At 41.2% G+C, this 21,920-nt stretch overlaps 1 protein-coding gene across 19 annotated transcripts in view; it reads right to left on the bottom strand.

Annotated features, from left to right (window-relative positions):
- Positions 1-7,958: 7,958 nt before the first annotated feature.
- Positions 7,959-21,920, bottom strand: part of RIMS1 (regulating synaptic membrane exocytosis 1) — a 548,264-nt gene continuing 534,302 nt past the window's right edge. For all 19 annotated transcript variants that reach the window (XM_073569361.1, XM_073569354.1, XM_073569342.1 and 16 more), the window contains 3 exons: positions 20,976-21,077; positions 15,353-15,492; positions 7,959-10,639 (listed from right to left, as the gene is read on the bottom strand). In XM_073569361.1, the coding sequence (XP_073425462.1) occupies positions 10,421-10,639; positions 15,353-15,492; positions 20,976-21,077 (461 nt within the window). In that variant the 3' untranslated portion in view covers positions 7,959-10,420. The remainder of the gene's footprint in view (positions 10,640-15,352; positions 15,493-20,975; positions 21,078-21,920) is intronic.

Genomic DNA, 21,920 nt, shown 5'->3' on the forward strand with positions numbered 1-21,920 from the left:
TTGGACTTATATCCATTTTTGAGTGCCAAGTTTTTAGCTACATTTGGACCCTACTTTAGCAAATACAATCAGGAGTGCCGCAATTTTGTTTGACATAAATATAGGGGGGAGACTTGTGCTGCTGACTTGGATGTAGTTATGTAAGAAGAGATGCAAGATGGATTCCTATGTACTATTGGGCAGAAGAAGGAGTTTAGAAGTATAGGTAAAAGATGTAAAACTTGTGATAGTAATTCTCTCAACTGATTTTTCTGCTGGCTGTGTGTTTGTAGGGAAAGACTCAGATTAACCCTTTACATGGCCAGCTCCCTTTGTGGAATGTTAAACTTTGGGAAGCAGGGAAGTCCTTCTCTTGCAGATTAAGCCCTTAACGACCAGAGGTATTTTTGGTTTTGCAGTTTCATTTTTGCTCCCCTTCTTCCCAGAGCCATAACTTTTATAATTTTGGTCAAAATGGCCTTGTGAGGGCTTGTTTTTTGCGGGACAAGTTGTAATTTTGAACAAAATCATTGGTTTTACCATGTCATGTACACGAAAACGGGAAAAAAAAATCCAAATGCAGTGAAATTGCAAAAAAGTGCAATCCAACAGTTGTTTTTTGTTTATGTTTTTTTCACCATGTTCACTAAATGCTATAACTAACCTGACATTATGATTCTCCAGGTCATTAGGAGTTCATAATCACCAAACATGTCTAAGTTCTTTTTTATTTAAGTGGTGAAAAAAAATTCCAGTTTATTAAAAAAAATTGTGCCATTTTCCGATACCCGTAGCGTCTCCATTTTTCATGATCTCAGGTTGGATAAGGGCTTATTTTTTGTGTGCCGAGCTGACGCATTTAATGACACCATTTTGGTGCAGATAAGATCTATTGATCGCCCGTTATTGCATTTGAATACACTGTTGAGGCGACAAAAAAAATGTCATTCGGGGGGCACTAAAAGCAAACTGGCAGTGACAACCATAGAGTTCTGCAAGAGACCTCTGGTTGTCATCCCAACCCATCGGTGATTCGCGATCATGTGACGGGGGTCACCCATGGGCGGATTTAAGGCTATATTGCTAAAAGCGCATGTTAAATGCCGCTATCAAAGATTGACAGTGGCATTTAACGGGTTAATAGCTGCAGGTCGATTGTGATTCCACCCGCAGCTATTCCGGGCACATGTCAGCTGTTCAAAACAGCTGACATGTGCCGGGAAAGATGTGGGCTCATTGCCGGGACCCACAACAAAGGGAGGGAGTCTGACTTTGGCGTACATTTACGCCTGATGTCGGAAAGGGGTTAAAGGGAAATGGACAGCTACCCTAGCCCCCTAAACTGCCACAATGTCTTTGCTCCATGCTATTTCTGCATTCTATAAACCCTCTTTTTGTGATTTTAAAATCTCTAAATGATTTCAAAATTAAAAAAGGTTGCTATGAAAGTCTCAGGGCTAGTCCAGCAGGATGTTGATTTCACCAGACTAGTCTTGCCTCCGTATACATATATTATGCACCAGCACACTGTGATTCATGAATACATGAACTGTGCTATTTCTGCAAACATTAAAAACGGTTAACGTTTTTTGATCAAAGGGCACCAAAGGTATTCCTAAATATGGAAGGTCCCTATCACTAATGTCCTACTTCTCCATGTGTAATAATTTACTAGAGCAACGTCACTTGCAGCTTTTTGCAATTCTTCATCTCACAGTATGTGCCATGCGTTATTACAGTTGGCTTCATTGTGCGTTATGAGAAATGCAAAGCACTGCACGCATGGGCACGATTTTCAAGAAGCCAGTAGAGACATCGTTCTTTCAAATTATGTACATTGCACAAAGAGGGGGCTTGCAAGATGGGAGGTAGGACTAGTCTGGGGAAATCAACGCCCCACCAGACCAGTCCTGAGATATTTACATAACGAGAATGCAAAATAAAACTTGATTATGAATTCTATAGGGATCACAAAGCAACAAGATGAAAGTGTGGTAGTTAGAATGCGGAAGAAACGTGGAACAGAGGGGGCTTAGGGTGGTTTACGGGGGTAGGGCAGCTGACAGGTTCCCTTTAACCCTTTAGTAACAGCTTAAACTTCCTCCTTTATCTGAGCTTCATAATAAACAGGGACTTTTTGTTATATATCTGACAAATAATCGTATGCAGTAAAGATCATGTTCCTGACAAAGGTGCAAACACTGTCAACTAATTTGAGTTTCACTGATTCACTGTTCATTGGCATGCATTGGTGAATTAATCCCACTACAGCTGTACTTTAAAATAGATGAACTTTTTATCTTATTTTATTCTATGGACTGGACAAAAAGAAAAAACCTTTGTAAGACAAATAGTCCACTTGCGAGACATTACGTCAACTTACTGTTATAATATTTCCTGATGAAGAAGAACAAAGGCTGAGAAGGAAAATGCAAAAGAAGATGGTAAAATGAAAAAGGAAAAACTTTCTTTTCCTTTTCTTTATGTTTTGGAATGTAAAAAAAAGCCACCCAATTGGTCATAAGCAGGAAAAAAGTAGACAGGGGGTGTACTGAGTGAATGCAGTAAATGGGCACAAGTAGTAATTATGTTCAAACTAGAAATAGGCCTGATGCTATCGCATCGGGAGTGCGGTGTTCCCTACGCAGGCGCAGTAATAGCCGCGTCGTTACCGCGCATGCGTGGGTAGAGTGTGCAGTTGTGGCTGTTACTGCGCCTGCGTGGGAATACCGGAGACTTGAGTCATTTGCGCAGGCGCAGTTGACATACACGTCACCGCTATTCGCGCGCATGCGTAGTAACTACGTGGCTGTTACTGCAGCACGAACTTCACCTGCGCAAGTGACATACACGTCACCGCTATTTTCGTGTATGCGACTAACGATGCGGCTGTTACTGCGCCTGCGTGGGAATAGTGGAGACGTGTATGTCACTTGTGCACGAACTGACTGCCGCGGTGCCTTATGGGATTCGGGGACAGCGGCCAACTGGAGATTATATATATATATATATATATATATATATATATATATATATACACACATATATATATATATATATATATATATATACACACAGTGGGGAAAAAAAGTATTTAGTCAGTCAGCAATAGTGCAAGTTCCACCACTTAAAAAGATGAGAGGCGTCTGTAATTTACATCATAGGTAGACCTCAACTATGGGAGACAAACTGAGAAAAAAAAATCCAGAAAATCACATTGTCTGTTTTTTTTTCATTTTATTTGCATATTATGGTGGAAAATAAGTATTTGGTCAGAAACAAAATTTCATCTCAATACTTTGTGATATATCCTTTGTTGGCAATGACAGAGGTCAAACGTTTTCTGTAAGTCTTCACAAGGTTGCCACACACTGTTGTTGGTATGTTGGCCCATTCCTCCATGCAGATCTCCTCTAGAGCAGTGATGTTTTTGGCTTTTCGCTCGGCAACACGGACTTTCAACTCCCTCCAAAGGTTTTCTATAGGGTTGAGATCAGGAGACTGGCTAGGCCACTCCAGGACCTTGAAATGCTTCTTACGAAGCCACTCCTTCGTTGCCCTGGTGGTGTGCTTTGGATCATTGTCATGTTGAAAGACCCAGCCACGTTTCATCTTCAATGCCCTTGCTGATGGAAGGAGGTTTGCACTCAAAATCTCACGATACATGGCCCCATTCTTTCTTTCATGTACCCGGATCAGTCGTCCTGGCCCCTTTGCAGAGAAACAGCTCCAAAGCATGATGTTTCCACCACCATGCTTTACGGTAGGTATGGTGTTTGATGGATGCAACTCAGTATTCTTTTTCCTCCAAACACGACATCAGACCATAGGACATTCTCCCAAAACTCCTCTGGATCATCCAAATGCTCTCTAGCAAACTTCAGACGGGCCCGGACATGTACAGGCTTAAGCAGTGGGACACGTCTGGCACTGCAGGATCTGAGTCCATGGTGGCGTAGTGTGTTACTTATGGTAGGCCTTGTTACATTGGTCCCAGCTCTCTGCAGTTCATTCACTAGGTCCCCCCGCGTGGTTCTGGGATTTTTGCTCACCGTTCTTGTGATCATTCTGACCCCACGGGGTGGGATTTTGCATGGAGCACCAGATTGAGGGAGATTATCAGTGGTCTTGTATGTCTTCCATTTTCTAATTATTGCTCCCACAGTTGATTTCTTCACTCCAAGCTGGTTGGCTATTGCAGATTCAGTCTTCCCAGCCTGGTGCAGGGCTACAATTTTGTTTCTGGTGTCCTTTGACAGCTCTTTGGTCTTCACCATAGTGGAGTTTGGAGTCAGACTGTTTGAGGGTGTGCACAGGTGTCTTTTTATACTGATAACAAGTTTAAACAGGTGCCCTTACTACAGGTAATGAGTGGAGGAAAGAGGAGACTCTTAAAGAAGAAGTTACAGGTCTGTGAGAGCCAGAAATCTTGATTGCTTGTTTCTGACCAAATACTTATTTTCCACCATAATATGCAAATAAAATGAAAAAAAAACAGACAATGTGATTTTCTGGATTTTTTTTTCTCAGTTTGTCTCCCATAGTTGAGGTCTACCTATGATGTAAATTACAGACGCCTCTCATCTTTTTAAGTGGTGGAACTTGCACTATTGCTGACTGACTAAATACTTTTTTTCCCCACTGTAGATATAAAGTGCATGGATTTCATTTAACAAATAACAGAAATGAGGAAAAAATTAACAATTGAGTATTACCACTTTGAGGCTTTTCCTTTGACGTTTAAAATGGTATTGACAATGCTAGATTATATAGCGACAAGAGGAATGACAAAACAAAGTTCTGAATTTATTCATAAATAATGAGGAGGGATAACAGAGGATTGACACAAAGCTGTGGTATTTAAAAAAATAAAGATGTTCCAAAATTGGACTGGAGATCAGTAACATTAAGGGTCAACTGAAAAGTTCAGAACAATTGTTGAAGCATGCAACTTATAAAAGATCATATTATAACCTGGCTCTATTATCTATTCTATCGGCTCCTTTTAAATAATTGTAAGGAAGAAGACTGGGCTGTAGGTGCTGACAGAGCACCTGGTTTGGAACTGCTGGAGCCATGCCTCTTGTTACAGGGAGGAAGTAAATTGACGATGGAGAGGACCCTTAACCTGCTGAGAGGGGGCATGGTAATCGAGAGGAAGACAGGAGGTTTTGCGCGGGAAGAGAGCGAGAGAGTTCCCACCAGAGAGAAGAGAGAGCAGGGACCTGCTGTGCGCAACGGGTAGAGTTAGGCTGGTTTCACATTTGCGTTTTTTAGCGCTGGAAAAAAACGCACACCTGCGCATGCGTTTTTTCCCCTATCTTTAACATGGGTGCGCATACTTGCGCGCTTGTAAGCGCATGTATGCGATTTTCATGCGCTGCGTTTTTTTGGGGTGTGCGATTGGATTTTCCAGACGCATCATGTTGCATTTTTTGGCCCTGCAAAAAAGCGCATGCGCACATATGCGCACGTTTTGCGCTAAAAAGGGCCATTATAGCCTATGGATGCGCATATGTGCGCACTGGCATGCTCATGTAAGCGTTTTTTTGCATATGCGTTTTTTTTTTTAACCATGGAATTTAGGGGTTTGAGTTAGAGTTAGGGTTAGTTAAGGGGGTTTAGGGTTAGGGTTAGGGTCAGGGTCAGGGTTAGGGTTGGGTTTTGGGTCAGGGTTAGGGTTTAGTATGGTTTGGTTAAGGGTTAGGGTCAGGGTTAGGGTCAGGATTAGGGTTAAGTATGGTTTTGTTAAGGGTTAGGGTCAGGGTTAGGGTTAGGGTCAGGGTTAGGGTTAGGGTTAGGGTCAGGGTTAGGGTCAGGGTTAGGGTTAAGTATGGTTTTGTTAAGGATTAGGGTCAGGGTTAGGGTCAGGATTAGGGTTAAGTATGGTTTTTTTAAGGGTTTGGGTCAGGGTTAGGGTTAGGGTTAGGGTCAGGGTTAGGGTTAGGGTTAGGGTCAGGGTTAGGGTTAAGTATGGTTTTGTTAAGGATTAGGGTCAGGGTTAGGGTCAGGATTAGGGTTAAGTATGGTTTTGTTAAGGATTAGGGTCAGGGTTAGGGTTAGGGTTAGGGTCAGGGTTAGGGTTAGGGTTAGGGTCAGGGTCAGGGTTAGGGTTAAGTATGGTTTTGTTAAGGGTTAGGGTCAGGGTTAGGGTTAGGGTTAGGGTCAGGGTTAGGGTTAGGGTTAGGGTCAGGGTTAGGGTTAGGGTTAGGGTTAGGGTCAGGGTTAGGGTTAGGGTTAGTTAGGGTTTAGGGTTTGGGTTAGGGTTAAGTATGATTTGGTTAAGGGTTAGGGTCAGGGTTAGGGTTAGGGTTAGGGTCAGGGTTAGGGTTAGGGTTAGGGTCAGGGTTAGGGTTAGTAAAGTCATGGTTTGGGTAGTGTGAGGGGCCACCTAAAAATGTTGGAAAAAAACGCAAACGCGGTAAAAACGCGCTAAAAACGCATACAAACGCATAAAAACGCTGCGTTTTTTTCATGCATGCTCATAAAAATGCTTGAAAAAAACGCAGCAGTTGTATGCTTATGTATGCGTTTTTTCAATGCGTTTTTTTGCGGGAAAAACGTGCTGCAAAAAAAAGCAAGTGTGAAACTAGCCTAAGTCGGCGCGCTAGCGAGAGGGGACGAGTGCAGGAAGGGCCGAGCGGGACAGTGTCGTGCAGGACTCCCGATTGCAGAGCACGCCAAGCGGGAAAGTGTTGTGCAGAACTCCTGATTACAGAGCACGCCGGACAGGAGATTGTGCTGAAAGACTACCGTCTGCAGAGGGGTGTGATGGACTTGGGGCTCAACAGGTCAGACTGGTGACCGTCTGTTGCCGCCAGAAGAGTGCACACAGATCTGTTGGGCGGGGAAGACTGAAGATCGCTACACCGGCATCAGCCGGCTTTCAACTTTCGTCTTTGGGGAAGTGAACAGTATCGGACTCACAGTTAAATGCCTAGACTGTGGCCTTAAGTTATCTAGTTCTTTACATTCTTTAGCCTAAAATCTGTTTAACCCCTTTAGCTCCCTGCAAGGAGAACCCTTCCTGTGTTAATTAAACCCAAACCCCTGTTATCTCTTGCTCTGTGCCTCTGTGTTGCTGCATCCAATTTACCTTCATTACATAATGAAAGGGTAGTAATAAGGATGTAATACAAAAATTAGGCTTGTTGCTCACAGCAAACAATCACAGTGTGACTTTCATTCTTCCCAGAATAGTTTTAAGAATTGAAAGCTGAGTTCTAACTTGTTTTTAAAGGCCACATTGTGTTCCATGATCAGTCATAGATTGTTCAGTTGCCAGCCAACAGTACCGATTTTGTTGGGACAGTCCCAAAAAACAGAACCAGAAAAGGAGCATGGCTTAGCAAACCCAACACCATATGTTGATGTTTTGAGCTGTTACTTAGGGGGCATTTCTGGGGGTTCTTTAACATGGAGCTTAGGTTAGTTTCACACTAGCGTTTTTTAGCGCTGCGCTTCGTGCGCAATAGAATCGCATGCCAAAAACTCATCATGCGTTTTGTATGCGTTTTCTTTTTTTACGCGCGTGCGTTTTAACCAGTGTCTAGCCATATTAACTCTTAAAACACATGCATGTCCATGCGCACGCCTGCGTTCCCATAGACTGTAATGTGATTTTTTTTGCGCATTCCGTGCGCAAGCATTTTTTTGAAACAAGTCAGACGGACCAAAAATGCAACAGGTTGCGTCCGCCACGCCTAGGCGCACACTACAAAAAACCGCATGTGCACGAAAACGCATACAAACGCGTGCATACGCTAGACCATGCGCCCCATGTTAAAGATAGAGGTGCAGGACGCATGCGCATGGATGCGCACAAAGCGCAGCGCTAAAAAACGCTAGTGTGAAACCAGCCTTATAAGCATCAATTTTTTACTAATGTATAATTTATGGTAGAAAGCAAGTTGTCCTCTTCTCTGGTTCCCTCCAAATGTTTGAGAATTTTAACACGTTATTAAAGTAAGAGACGACAATTATAGACATGAAAAGTAAATTTTATTAAACATGTTTACATAACATGAGTTGGAAGTTTATTTAAAAGCACAGGGGGGTGTTAAGACAAGTGGTCAAATAGAAAGATACTACCCAATTATAATTAGTTCAGTTGTTTTGGCCACTAAGACAGTACATAATCTAGTAGTGCACCAGTGCGTCAGTTCTTCCTGCTCAGCAGGTCAAGCGGTAACCCTTCTATGCCCTCTACAAATGTGGGCATATTGGTTTCAGCTTGTATATGAACAATAAATAATTCACTTGGTGCAGGCAGTATGTCTATGAATCAAAACCTAGTGTGTACACAATTTCTACATGTGTTACAGCCCCACAGTAGGAATTTACACCAAAATATTTATTATAAGGAATTTGGTCCGTACTACGTTACGTTTCCATAGGGTAGAAAATAATGTCCATCTATAGGCATTTAGCACCAGACTGACACATCTAGTCTGGTAAAAACCTGCAAAATTTCTATCAGAAAAATGGATGGCTTAGATTTCTTGGTTATGTCATTATCATTACGGTCAAACTGTACAAGTACATGCAACATACAAGCCAGCCTATGTGGAACTAACACACATTATTAAGTAACTTTTTTTGTCTCTTTATTTTATTTTTTTTTTTACAAAACACGCATGCAGCGTTGAATTACTCCATGACATGCTGCTCTACTCGTGTGATCACAAAATCGGATGGCCCCCCAAAAAAAACAAAAGAAAAAAAGATGAAAACATTATCAATGCACCTGCACAGTCTGCAGCTTGTAGCACACGTACAGAGATCACAAGGAACTTCAAGGCTAAAAAAGGAACAAAAAGAAAAATGCAAATGGAAATTTTAAGTATTTTCTTGTTTTAAGTTTTTTTTTTCTCCCAAAAAAAGTAAAATATTTTGCGTTAAAAAATCAAGCTTTGTGCTTGCATCAATCTCAAACAAATGTAAACGAAAATCTGATAAAAATATTAGTAAGTGCAGAATATCTCAACTGGAATTTCCAGTGATTTTTTTTTTTTTTTTTAAACAGCTCATACCATGCTCTACCCAGGACAGACACGGGTGTCTAAAGTGACACATATCATAGAGACCTGGATACAGCTCAAAGTGTCATATGCTCATCCCCACCATTGGTCAGCATTACGGGATGTAAACTATACAATTTATACACAGAAACAAACACAGCAACAGGCGAATGGGAAAAGGAAAACGGGTCAGACGGTACGTTATCTGGAAATGCCAAAGGAAGGAAATCTCTTGCAGCAGCCTCAGCGTGGGTTGCAAACAGACTTCTTCAAATCTCTCCCATGCACAAAACCAAAGAAAAAAGAAAAACATTAAAGCCATAATTTGTTCTGCAATCTAAAAATTACAAATTGTACATAGAAAAAAAATATCTGTAAATATTTTAAACTCTATTTTTTCTTTTTTTTTTTTTTACATTTTTTCATAAAGAATAATCTTACGCAGTCAATCATTCCACAATTTTCCATACTGCAACAAGGAGGAACACAAACATGTTGGCATTTTTTAGCATCGGGTGAGAAAATGTTGGCAAAACAAAACACATTCTTTGTGGGTGAATTAATGACAGCTATTGCTTCCATGGCGATTCTGTAGTGTTAGTCACATCATGTAAGAACAGAGATGCATTTCATTGCACCCGGAACATTTGTAAGGGGGTCTAGTCATGCGACTGCTGCACTGCAGCATCTGCATTTGTCCCCAGCCCTGATGCCAGAGTGTGGGGTTAGTGCTGACAATTGCGGCGCTCCAATAGAATGGTAGCATGCAGTATAATACATAAAATACATCTGTGGCTCCCAGGGGTGAAACACTACATGAAAAAGCAATGTCAGTAATAATAGGAAAGCACTACATAGCAGTGCTCCTCAAAGTCACCGTCAGGATTTCAGGCAGCGGGGAATATTACATGGAACCACAGCTATCATCACTTTTGCAATGCTCAGCTCAAAATCAATTTTAAAAAAAAGGACAAAAAAGCGCTATGTGAGAATTATCACAAATGCTTTTATGAAACTGGCAGAATAACACATTATAAAAAAAAAAAAAATAATGGAATCAACAAGTATAAAATATGCTGAAATACCAATATGATAACACTGCTTATGGTCTGTAAAAATGTATCACAAACATTTCTAACAGAGTGAAAGCTTCCAGTTTGTAATTCAATGTCACCCTTACTATCCCATTGAGCATGTGTGACTTCAATAGTGCTGAACTGTATATTCATTTACAGTACTCATATTCTTGCTTTTCTTTGCCAATAGGACTCATTTTCAGATCTTTTTTGGATCATTACTACAGGCAAAAAATAAATGATTGTCTGTCCCCAGCAATACTTTTGATCATACGTACACCGTTTGGATTCTTTTATTGGGCATTAACATTGTGATTACATCAGGCTAGACCGCCTTCCAGGTCGCTATGACCTAATGGAAGGAGGACCTGTTGAACTTTCAAGAGATGATTGGGAAGCCCTGCGAGTAAGGGGTGTCATGGTTGGATCCACCAATGATGAGGGTGGAAACAACTTATACCATCCGATGACGACACTGGCCAGATCAAGTTCTTCCAGGAGAATCTGTGCAACACCCATGAAACTTTTGTGATCCATCCGGCCATAATCTCCCCAGACAATAACCTTGAAAACAACAGAAAACAAGTTAAATGTTAAATGTTGTATTATATTATTTATTCCATTAATGCCTAATTGGGAAAAACATACAAACTTAAGCAAAAATTCAGTTGATACTAATGCACTTTGAGGGGTAAGCGGCCTTTTTTGTTCTTAAAAAAACAATGAATAAAATTTCTGAAACTTAAAAAATAAACTATAAAATTAAATGACTGAATCCTGAATATATAGAATCATAGAATGGTAGAGTTGGAAGGGATCTCCTGGGCCATCTGCTCCAACCGCCTGCTCAAAGCAGGATTCACTAAATCATCCCAGACAGATGTCTGTCCAGCCTCTGGTTGAAGACTTCCATTGAAGGAGAACTCACCACCTCTCGTGGCAGCCTGTTCCACTCATTGATCACCCTCACTGTCAAAATGTTTTTTCCAATATCTAATCTGTGTCTCCTCCCATTCAATTTCATCCCATATTATAAAATGAGTTTCCCTCAGCAAGGTCATAATGTAAAGAAAAAGAACAAAATATTACAGAAACTAAATCAAATCTTTATTTTAAAATAGTTAAAATTTTACTATGGGTTAAGTTAATTTACAGGATAGATTGGGTACTTACGACATGTACACTACATGTTTTAATTTCTTCCTTTTTAGCTTTATTTTTGGAAAATGTTTTCTACTTTGCCAAACTTCCCTAATTTTTGAGCTTTTTTAGAAAAAAAAACCATTTACTGTAAAATGTAATAAACATGAATAAAAAGGCTTTACAATTAACATTACACATTCACAAAAAAACATGTAATCATAATTTATTAACCAAAGAAAAAAAAATAAATTACACACATATTTTGTCTTATGTTAGCAAAGTTAAGGGCCCTTTACACATAGCGATATCGCTAGCGATATCGCTAAAGCGTCACCGATTTTGTGACGCAGCAGCGATATCGCTACATGTGATACTTACCTTCGACTGGCTCCTCCGCTGGCTATCGCTGATCGCGCGAGATCGGCCTGGTCCATTTCCCGTCGTTGGCTTCCTGTTGGTGCTGACGAGCGAGACATGGACGCGGGCGGTAGAAGACATCATCGCTGCGTCTGAAAGGTAAGTACGACCACCGACCGCTGCTGCGTCGCTGGTGAGATCTGCCTGTTTGGCAGCTCACTAGCGACCATTTAGCGATGCACCAGCGATCCTGACCGGGTCGTATCGTGGTCGGGATCGCTGGTGCATCGCTAAATTTAAAGGGGCCTTTACTAGATGGATTGCAGTAACACTTCTATTAATTTAATTGTGGTTCTGGTCACGGCAATGTTTGTTGTGGCAAAGCTGATATGCTGGGTATGTAGATCTGATATATGTTAAAAGTATCCTTTTGGGATACCTTCAGGCAGAGACAGTTTTAGACAAAATTAAAAGTACGACCACTAATGCTAAACTATTATACCATCATGCAGAAAATTTTAGGCCTCGATTCATCAAAGAAATTTCGTAATTCACAAACGAGACCTTGTAACACTAATGAGTCACATGACACCAGGGAGAGAAAATGGCTAATTGGGCACAATTTGGCCATTTTCACTTAGGGGTGTACTCACTTTTGTTGCCAGTGATTTAGACATTAATGGCTTTGTGTTGAGTTATGCAAAGGGAACACCAAATTTACACTGTTATACAAGCTGTACACTGACTACATTGAATCAAAGTGCCATATCTTCAGTGCTGTCCCATGAAAAGATATAATAAAATATTTTCAAAAATGTGAAGGGTGTACTCACTTTTATTATATAATGTCTATAATAAATACATAGAATGGAGTATAGAGAACAGTCCCTCTACTATTCTGTTCCTCCACACAGTGAATGACCTTTGGTCATGAGACCATGTTGTCACCAAAGGTCATTCCACCCTTCTTACTTCAGAAACTGCACTGATAACGTCAGTTCTGCATTATCATTACATTTTCTGTAGACATGTGGTTGAGGGATTAACTGGCCCACCAAACCTACAGCTACAGTGGCTTGCAAAAGTATTCACCCCATTGGCTTTTTACCTATATCGCTACATTACAACCTGTTGTACAGACACTGCATGTAATCTGAATTATCCAGACATATTATTTCAGTAGGCCCAGGGACATAAGCTAGAGTTCATGTGAGAATGACTGTTGGCCCTTATTGTCACTAAATTATTGTTCACTGGCTGCCATTTGTTGACTGGCTGCTGATTAGCTATTGTATCTGTACTTGTATTGCAGTCCTGTTATCATTCTACTCTCTTTGGGAAACAAAGGCACAATGTTTGAATGTTTGTTAATATGTTGATGACTCATTGGTGCTCTGCAATATGAAGAACAATCTCCACATGCTGTTTGCACACTCCTGCAGTGAGGGATGGCCTCCTACATCCTTCTCCCAAGCCTGTGGTGGAATGACTGAATGAGAAGTTGTGACCTATAAAAAGAGAGGTTCTGCCTGTGTTCAGAGAGCCTACATTACAGTAGTCATGGCATCATCACTCCAACTGAAGTAATACAGAGCTGCCACAGTTGACCATCGCTGAACCATGGATACATTTGGAGAAAGCCAGGATTGGGACCTGCCATTCGCCTGGTTCCATGGAGATGATTGGAGAAGACAGTTTGTGATCATTTGATCAACTGGCCTGGTACCTTGTATGGACTCAATGTAATGTCATAGACCTACGCTTAGCGTTACCTTCTCTCTGTATGCGTGCAACAGGTGGAGCAGTGACCTTGGAAGTCACATCGGCTATTATCCCGGCGAGTCGGCAGAAGGGTTAGACTCTGTAATTTGCACCATCTTGGGTATTTGTTGGAACTGTTCTGTATGCTATTGTGTGTTGTAGTTCAATAATGTATTGCCACACTGTTTTACCCTGTGTTGTCTGAGTAGTGTTCTGCCCACAGGGAGAGAGAGTGGGCGTTCAGTGGTATGAGCACTAGTCCATGCAGTCTTGCTAAACACAGCCATGCCAGCGGACGAGAGCACCCACTAACCCTCGTGTCTCCACACCGGTGTTTAAATATTTTTTGTAATACAAATTGTGTGTGATGCATCAGCAGTAATAGTCTACGTTGGTTAAGTGAAGCAAGAAAAATAAAGGCAAAAATTTATCTTATAGGATAAAATAAATAGAAATTGGCATGTGCATAAAAATTTCTGGTGCAACCAGTTCGATTTATAAGTCACAAGCTTGGTGAAATGAAGTCCACCTGTGTCCAATCTAAGTGTCATATTGTCTGTCAGTATGTACACTCTATTCTGAAAGGCCACCTAGGCTGCAACCCCATTTAGCAAGAGGCACCACTAACCAATCAAGTCAGGGACAAAGTTGTTGAGAAGTCCATGTCAGGGTTGGGTTATAAAAAAATCCCAATCTTTGATGATTCCCCGGAGCACCATCAAATCTATTATCATCAAATGGAAAGAACATGGTAGCACAACAAACCTGCCAAGAGAGAGCTGCCCACCAAAACTCTCAGCCTGAGCAAAGAGGGCATTAATCAGAGAGGCAGCACAGAGACCAAAAATAACCCTGAAAAAGCTACAGAGTTCCCAAGCAGAGACCATATGACCAAAATAAGCCGTTCACTCCATAGAGGTGGACTTTATGCAAGAGTAAGCAGAAAGAGCCTTTACTTACATACAAAAGTTGTAAGGCTTGCTTCGAGTTTGCCAAAAGACATGTGGGAGATTCCTCAAATATATGTAGGAAGGTGCTGTGGTCAGATGAGACCACCAAAATAGAACTTTTTGGCCACCAAGGTAAATGCTATGTCTGATGCCAAACCAACACCGCTCATTACCCCAAGAACACTATTCCCATAGTGAAAAATGAAAATGGTGGTGGCAGCATAATGCTGTGGGAATGTTCTTCGACAGCAGGACAGTGGAAATGGTCTGAGTCAAGGGGAAGATGGATGATGCGAAATACAGGAATATTCTTGAGCAAAACCTTTTTCAGTCTGTCAGTGATTTGAACAGGGATGGAGGTTCACCTTCCAACAAGACATTGACCCAAAGCATACTGCTAAAGCAACACTCAAGTGGTTTATGGGGAAATGTGTAAACGTTTTGGTGTGGCCTAGTCAAAGGCCAGACCTTAATCCAATTGATAATCTGTGATTAGACTTGAAGATTGCTGTTCACCAGAGGAAATCATCTGACTTGAAGGCGCTGGAGCAGTTTTACCTTGAGGAATGGGCAAAAATCCCACAGGCAAGTGGTGGAAAGCTCTTAGAGCCTTATCCAAAGCGACGTGCAGCTGTTATTGAGGCAAAAGGAGTCTCTACAAGTACTGACTTTAGGGGGTGAATACATGTGCACACTGAAGTTTTCAGTTATTTTTGTCCTAGTTATTGTTTGCTTCAAAATAAAAATAAAACCAAATGTTAACAGTTGTAAGCATGTTCTTTACATGGACTCAGGCAAACTCTCAAAAAAACAGTAAAATTCCAGGTTGTGAGGTAGCAAAACATGAAAAATTGTCAAGGGGGTGAACAATTTTGCAAGCCACAATATGTAGGTCTTGCAAGCTACATTTACTAAATTATACCATTACGGAGTATATTATTGTGCAAATTATGATGGATGAACATAAAGTTTAAATCTGTCCTCAAACTGTACCAGTATTCAAGAAATTTTGCTAATTTTTGGCCAGAAGACACAACTGTTAGGAAAATATCTTTAATGAGCTTACCTGGAGGACCTTTCCATTAGGGCTTTCTTCAAAAACCAAGGTCTGTTGATAGAGGGGATCAAGAGTTTTCCTTGCAATTCTTGTCTTCTTCTTGGCTATACAAGCTCCATTTTCTAAAAGGTACACCTTCACATATGGAGCTGAAAATATGACACATATTATAATAAAACCTATATTAATACTGTACAATTCACACTTTATGAACCACTTGTGTTGATTTTCATTTGCAGGCCATCTACCATCCTATTAGGGCATGATGTGATAGATGGGGGTTCTATGCTAAGCCTCTCAATCAGCAGTGACCATACATTTATTGTCAACCACTCATTTACTGTAGATGGGTAATGTGTAAAATGATATTTTGTCTACAAGAATGGCATGAAAAAAAGCCGCTTTATTGACAAGGTCACTGCATTTAAAAGGGGGTTCTGAAACTAGAATAACACCTTTCACCCTTTTACGTCACTGCCAATTTTTCTTTTCTCACTTCAGTTGTTTTCCTCCCCCTTCTTTGAAGAGTCATAACTTTTTTAATTCTTCCATCCATATAACCATATACGAGCTTCTTTTTCGCGAACCAAGTTGTTGTTTTCAATGATACAATTTATTTTACCTTACATTCTACTAAAAACAAAAAAACATTCCACATGTTGGCATGAAATGGTTAAAAAGTGCAACTCCACCATCATGTTTTGGTTTTACAGTATTCACTGTATGATAAAAATTACTTGGCAATATGATTCTCTAGGTCAGTATGATCACACCGATAAAAAAAAAAGCTATGCAAGTTTGTTAAGTGTTGAAAAGAAAATCTCTCTTTTTTTTTCAATTTGGTTTGCATTGTCATTTTTAGAGAAAAATTTATTTTTCAGGCAATTGAGGTACAGTGGGGAAAAAAAGTATTAAGTCAGCCACCAATTCTGCAAGTTCTCCCACTTAAAAAGATGAGAGAGGGCCGTAATTGACATCATAGGCAGACCACAACTGTTAAGGCCCTGTCACACTAAGCGAGATCGCTAGCGAGATTGATGCTGAGTCACTAGAACTGTGACGTTATAGCGATCTTACCAGCGAGATCGCTGTGTGTGACAGTGACCAGCGACCAGCCCCCCTGCCGGGTATCGCTGATCGTGCCCGAAATGTCTGGACATTTCTTTGGTCGCTCATGTCCCGCTGAGTCGCTTGTATCGTCACGTTTGACACCTAGTCTAACGACCTCGTTAGCGACTCAGAAGCAAGACAATGTGGGGATTAGCGTTCCCGACATTGTTACAAAGGTCGCTATGACACGCTAGATCGTTGCTCCGTTGTTGGGTAGATTGGACTGTCTGACATCTCAATAGCGACCACATAGCGATGCGGCAACGATCCCTGTCGTGTCGTATCGCTGTCGGGATCGTTATAGCGTCGCTAGGTGTGACGGGACCTTTAGAGTCAAAATGAGAAAACAAATCCAGAAAATCACCTATCTGATTTGGAAAGATTTATTTTGCAAATTATGGTAGAAAATAAGTATTTGGTCATTAACAAAAGTTCATCTCAATATTTTGTTATATATCCTTTGTTGGCAATGACAGAGGTCAAACGTTTTCTGTAATTTCACAAGATTAGCACACACTGTTGGAGGTATGTTGGCCCATTCTTCCATGCAGATCTCCTCTAGAGCAGTGATGTTTTGGGCATGTCGATGGGCAACACGGACTTTCAAATCCCTCCAAAGGTTTTCTATGGGGTTGAAATCTGGAGACTAGCTGTAGGACACTCTAGGACCTTCAAATGCTTCTTATGAATCCACTCCTTCATTGTCCTGGTGGTGTGCTTGGGATCATTATCATGCTGAAAGACCTATCTACGTTTCATCTTCAATGCCCTTGCTGATGGAAGGAGGTTTGCATTCAAAATCTCACGATACATGGCCCCATTCATTCTTTAATGTACAAGGAGCAGTTGTCCTGGTTCCTTTGCAGAGAAATAGCCCCAAAGCATGATGTTGCCACCCCCATGCTTCACAGTAATTATGGTGTTTTTTGGATGCAACTCGGCATTCTGTCTCCTCCAAACACGACGAGTTTTGTTTTAATCAAACAGTTCTACTTTGGTTTCATCAGACCATATGACATTCTCCTAATACTTCTGGATAATCCAAACACTCTCTAGCAAACTTCAGACGGGCATGTACTGGCTTAAGCAGAGGGACACTGGTAGCATAGTGTGTTACTGATGGTAGCCTTTGTTACGATGGTCCCAGCTCTAGGCAGGTCATTCACTAAGTTCTTGTGATCATTTTGACCCCACGAGGTGAGATCTTGTGTGGAGCCCCAGATTGAGGGAGATTATCAGTGGTCTTGCATGTCTGCAATTTTCTTATTATAGCTCCCACAGTTTATTTCATCACACCAAGCTGCTTGCCTATTACAGATTCAATCTTTCCAGCCTGGTGCAGGGCTACAATTTTGTTTCTAGTGTTCTTCAACAGCTCTTTGGTCTTCACCATAGTGGAGTTTGGAGTGTGATTGTTTGAGGTAGTGGACAGGTGTATTTTTACTGATAACAAGTTCAAACAGGTGCCGTTACTACAGGTAATGAGTGGGGGACAGAGGAGCCTCTTAAAGAAGAAGTTACAGGTCTGTGAGAGCCAGAAATCTTGCATGTTTTTAGGTGACCAAATACTTATTTTCCACCATAATTTGCAAATATAAGTCTTGCCAAATCAGACCAGGTGATTTTCTGGATTTGTTTTCTCATTTTGACTCTCATAGTTGTGGTCTACCTACGATGTCAATTACAGGCCTCTCTCATCTTTTTACAGTTGTGGCCAAAAGTACTGACACCCCTGCAATTTTGTCAGATAATACTCAGTTTCTTCCTGAAAATGATTGCAATCACAAATTCTTTGGTATTATTATCTTCATTTAATTTGTCTTAAATGAAAAAACACAAAAGAGAATGAAGCAAAAAGCAAAACATTGATCATTTCACACAAAACTCCAAAAATGGGCCAAACAAAAGTATTGGCACCCTCAGCCTAATACTTGGTTGCACAACCTTTAGCCAAAATAACTGCGACCAACCGCTTCCGGTAACCATCAATGAGTTTCTTACAATGCTCTGCTGGAATTTTAGACCATTCTTCTTTGGCAAACTGCTCCAGGTCCCTGATATTAGAAGGGTGCCTTCTCCAAACTGCCATTTTTAGATCTCTCCACAGGTGTTCTATGGGATTCAGGTCTGGACTCATTGCTGGCCACCTTAGAAGTCTCCAGTGCTTTCTCTCAAACCATTTTCTAGTGCTTTTTGAAGTGTGTTTTGGGTCATTGTCCTGCTGGAAGACCCATGACCTCTGAGGGAGACCCAGCTTTCTCACACTGGGCCCTACATTATGCTGCAAAATTTGTTGGTAGTCTTCAGACTTCATAATGCCATGCACACGGTCAAGCAGTCCAGTGCCAGAGGCAGCAAAGCAACCCCAAAACATCAGGGAACCTCTGCCATGTTTGACTGTAGGGACCGTGTTTTTTTCTTTGAATGCCTCTTTTTTTCTCCTGTAAACTCTATGTTGATGCCTTTGCCCAAAAAACTCTACTTTTGTCTCATCTGACCAGAGAACATTCTTCCAAAACGTTTTAGGCTTTTTCAGGTAAGTTTTGGCAAACTCCAGCCTGGCTTTTTTATGTCTCGGGGTAAGAAGTGGGGTATTCCTGGGTCTCCTACCATACAGTCCCTTTTCATTCAGACGCCGACGGATAGTACGGGTTGACACTGTTGTACCCTCGGACTGCAGGGCAGCTTGAACTTGTTTGGATGTTAGTCAAGGTTCTTTATCCAACATCCACACAATCTTGCGTTGAAATCTCTTGTCAATTTTTCTTTTCCGTCCACATCTAGGGAGGTTAGCCACAGTGCCATGGATTTTAAACTTCTTGATGACACTGCACACGGTAGACAAAGGAACATTAGGGTCTTTGGAGATGAACTTGTAGCCTTGAGATTGCTCATGCTTCCTCACAATTTGGTTTCTCAAGTCCTCAGACAGTTCTTTGGTCTTCTTTCTTTTCTCCATGCTCAATGTGGTACACACAAGGACACAGGACAGAGGTTGAGTCAACTTTAATCCATGTCTACTGGTTGCAAGTATGATTTAGTTATTGCCAACACCTGTTAGGTGCCACAGGTAAGTTACAGGTGCTGTTAATTACACAAATTAGAGAAGCATCACATGATTTTTCGAACAGTGCCAATACTTTTGTCCACCCTCTTTTTTATGTTTGGTGTGGAATTATATCCAATTTGGCTTTAGGACAATTCTTTTTGTGTTTTTTCATTTAAGACAAATTAAATGAAGATAATAATAACAACAAAGAATTTGTGTTTGCAATAATTTTCAGGAAGAAACTGAGTATTATCTGTCAAAATTGCAGGGGTGTCAATACTTTTGGCTACAACTGTAAGTGGGAGAACTTGCACAATTGGCTCTCTCATCTTTTTAAGTGGGAGAACTTGCACAATTGGTGGCTGACTAAATACTTTTTATCCCCACTATAAGTTAGGGCTTGGTTTTTATGTAGCCTGCTCACAGTATTATTGATACCAATTTGAGGTACTTGCAACATTTTGATCACTTTTTAGTGCGTTTTGATTTTTTTTCATTACAATATTTTCCGTATGGGTTTGAAAGATTGGAGTTTTACAGATGCAGCAATACCAAATTTGTCAATTTTTAATATTTTGAACTTTTTTTCATTTTTAAGGTGGTGTGATTTCAAATTTTATATTTTTGTGCTTTAAAAAACAAAATTTTTTAATTTATTTTTTTTAGACTTTATAGAGGGAACTTAAACCTCTGTTTGTTTGATCGCTTATTCTATATACTGAAATACTACAGTATTTCAGTACATAGAAAAAATCATGGTGTCCTATGAAACTCAGCCTGTGGATGGGCTTCACAAGAGTGGCAATATGGCGATGATAGGAGTCTTCAGGAGGCCGTCAGCTCCCATAATAACTCATCTATACCGGATTGCGGAGGGGTTGATGGGAGCTGATGTTCCACCATCAGGTCCCTGCTGCTAGATACAGATGCCAGCTATACATCATATATCCGATATCTACTGTGTATGGAGAGAGCACAACTCTTGATCCCCCTCCACATTTGTACAGTTACGGCGGCTTGAGCAAAGGTGTTAAGACTGGCATTTTTATGTGTTTTTTTCCCCAAATCCAGGGTGGATCTGACAGGAAGGATTTGTGTTTCTCATTTCAGAAATGTTTACAATGTATTACTTACAGTTTTGCATTCGGAATCAATAAGGGTCCAAAAGCGGAGGCATAATTCGAGGTTTTTGGGCTACAAAGCATAATTTATAGCAAAGTACCCAACCTACCAAATGTCTGCTATAAAACTGGGGTCTTAAAACATAGCATAGGGATCTGGAGGAAAGGCACAGAGCCTTGTGTGCTATTGCCGCCTCTGCACCCACTATAACTTTGACCCTGCTTTCAAATGATACTTTAGTGGCTAGAAGCATGTGTATTGGCATACACTGGAGTGACAGAACTAGAGCACCAGTAGTTTAGCCAATATGGAGGCAATAATAGAAAATATAAAAATGTTACTTATTCTTACCTGGTGTGGATTTAGAGCCTGGCTTTTGTATGAGACCTCGAGCTCTTATTACTTCAACCTCTAACTGCCCTTTCTTATCCACCATTCCTATCTGAATGTCACCTGGAAGACATGTGAAAGGTTAGAACACTTGAAACCAAACATGGAATATAAAGCTACCTACTAAATGTGTCTTATAGTCCGGATTTACCGGCTCTGGCTACGGTGGGGAGGTGGGGGAGCGGCATCGACAGACCAGCGGATCACAGGAGGCAGGAGCCGGCGGCTGCGGCTAAGTCCTGTGCCCGCTGCTAAAGAGAAATGAATATTCGCTGCATTCCACGTCCATGGGGGTGGAGGGCAATGAATATTAATTTCTCTTTTATAGCGTCTTGGTATGATTGGCCCCCACCCTGGTCCTTGTATGCAATGGCCCCATCCTTATGATTGGCCCCCATTCTGATATACATGGTCCCATCATAAAACTTTAAAAAAAAACAACAACAAAAAAACATTACTCTTACCCTCCAGGCGCTCCCTCTCAACATCTTGTTCCGATGCCAGCAGCTGCTTTATGCTTGTAAGTAGCTGCTGGCATCGGAACAAAATGCTCTGAGGGAGCGCCGGGAGGGTAAGTGTAATGTTTTTTTATGTTTTCTGATGGGGCCATGCATACCAGGATGGGGGGGCAACCATAAGGATGGGGCCATTGCATACCAGGACCAGGGTTGGGGGCCAATCATACCAGAATAGGAATGGGGCCATGCATACAAGGATGAGATGGGGCCCTGCTTACCAGGATAGGGATGGAGCCCTGCATATCAGTATATGGATGGGGTCATGCATACTAGGATGAGATGAGCCCTGCATACCAGTACAGGGATGGGGCCATGGATACTAGGATGAGATGGGAGCCCTTCATACCAGGATAGGGATGGGGTCATGCATACCAGGACCAGGATGGGA

The sequence above is a fragment of the Dendrobates tinctorius genome, unplaced genomic scaffold (assembly GCF_039654945.1).
Source record: "Dendrobates tinctorius isolate UK_male_01 unplaced genomic scaffold, ASM3965494v1 ptg000024l, whole genome shotgun sequence".
NCBI lineage: Eukaryota > Metazoa > Chordata > Amphibia > Anura > Dendrobatidae > Dendrobates > Dendrobates tinctorius.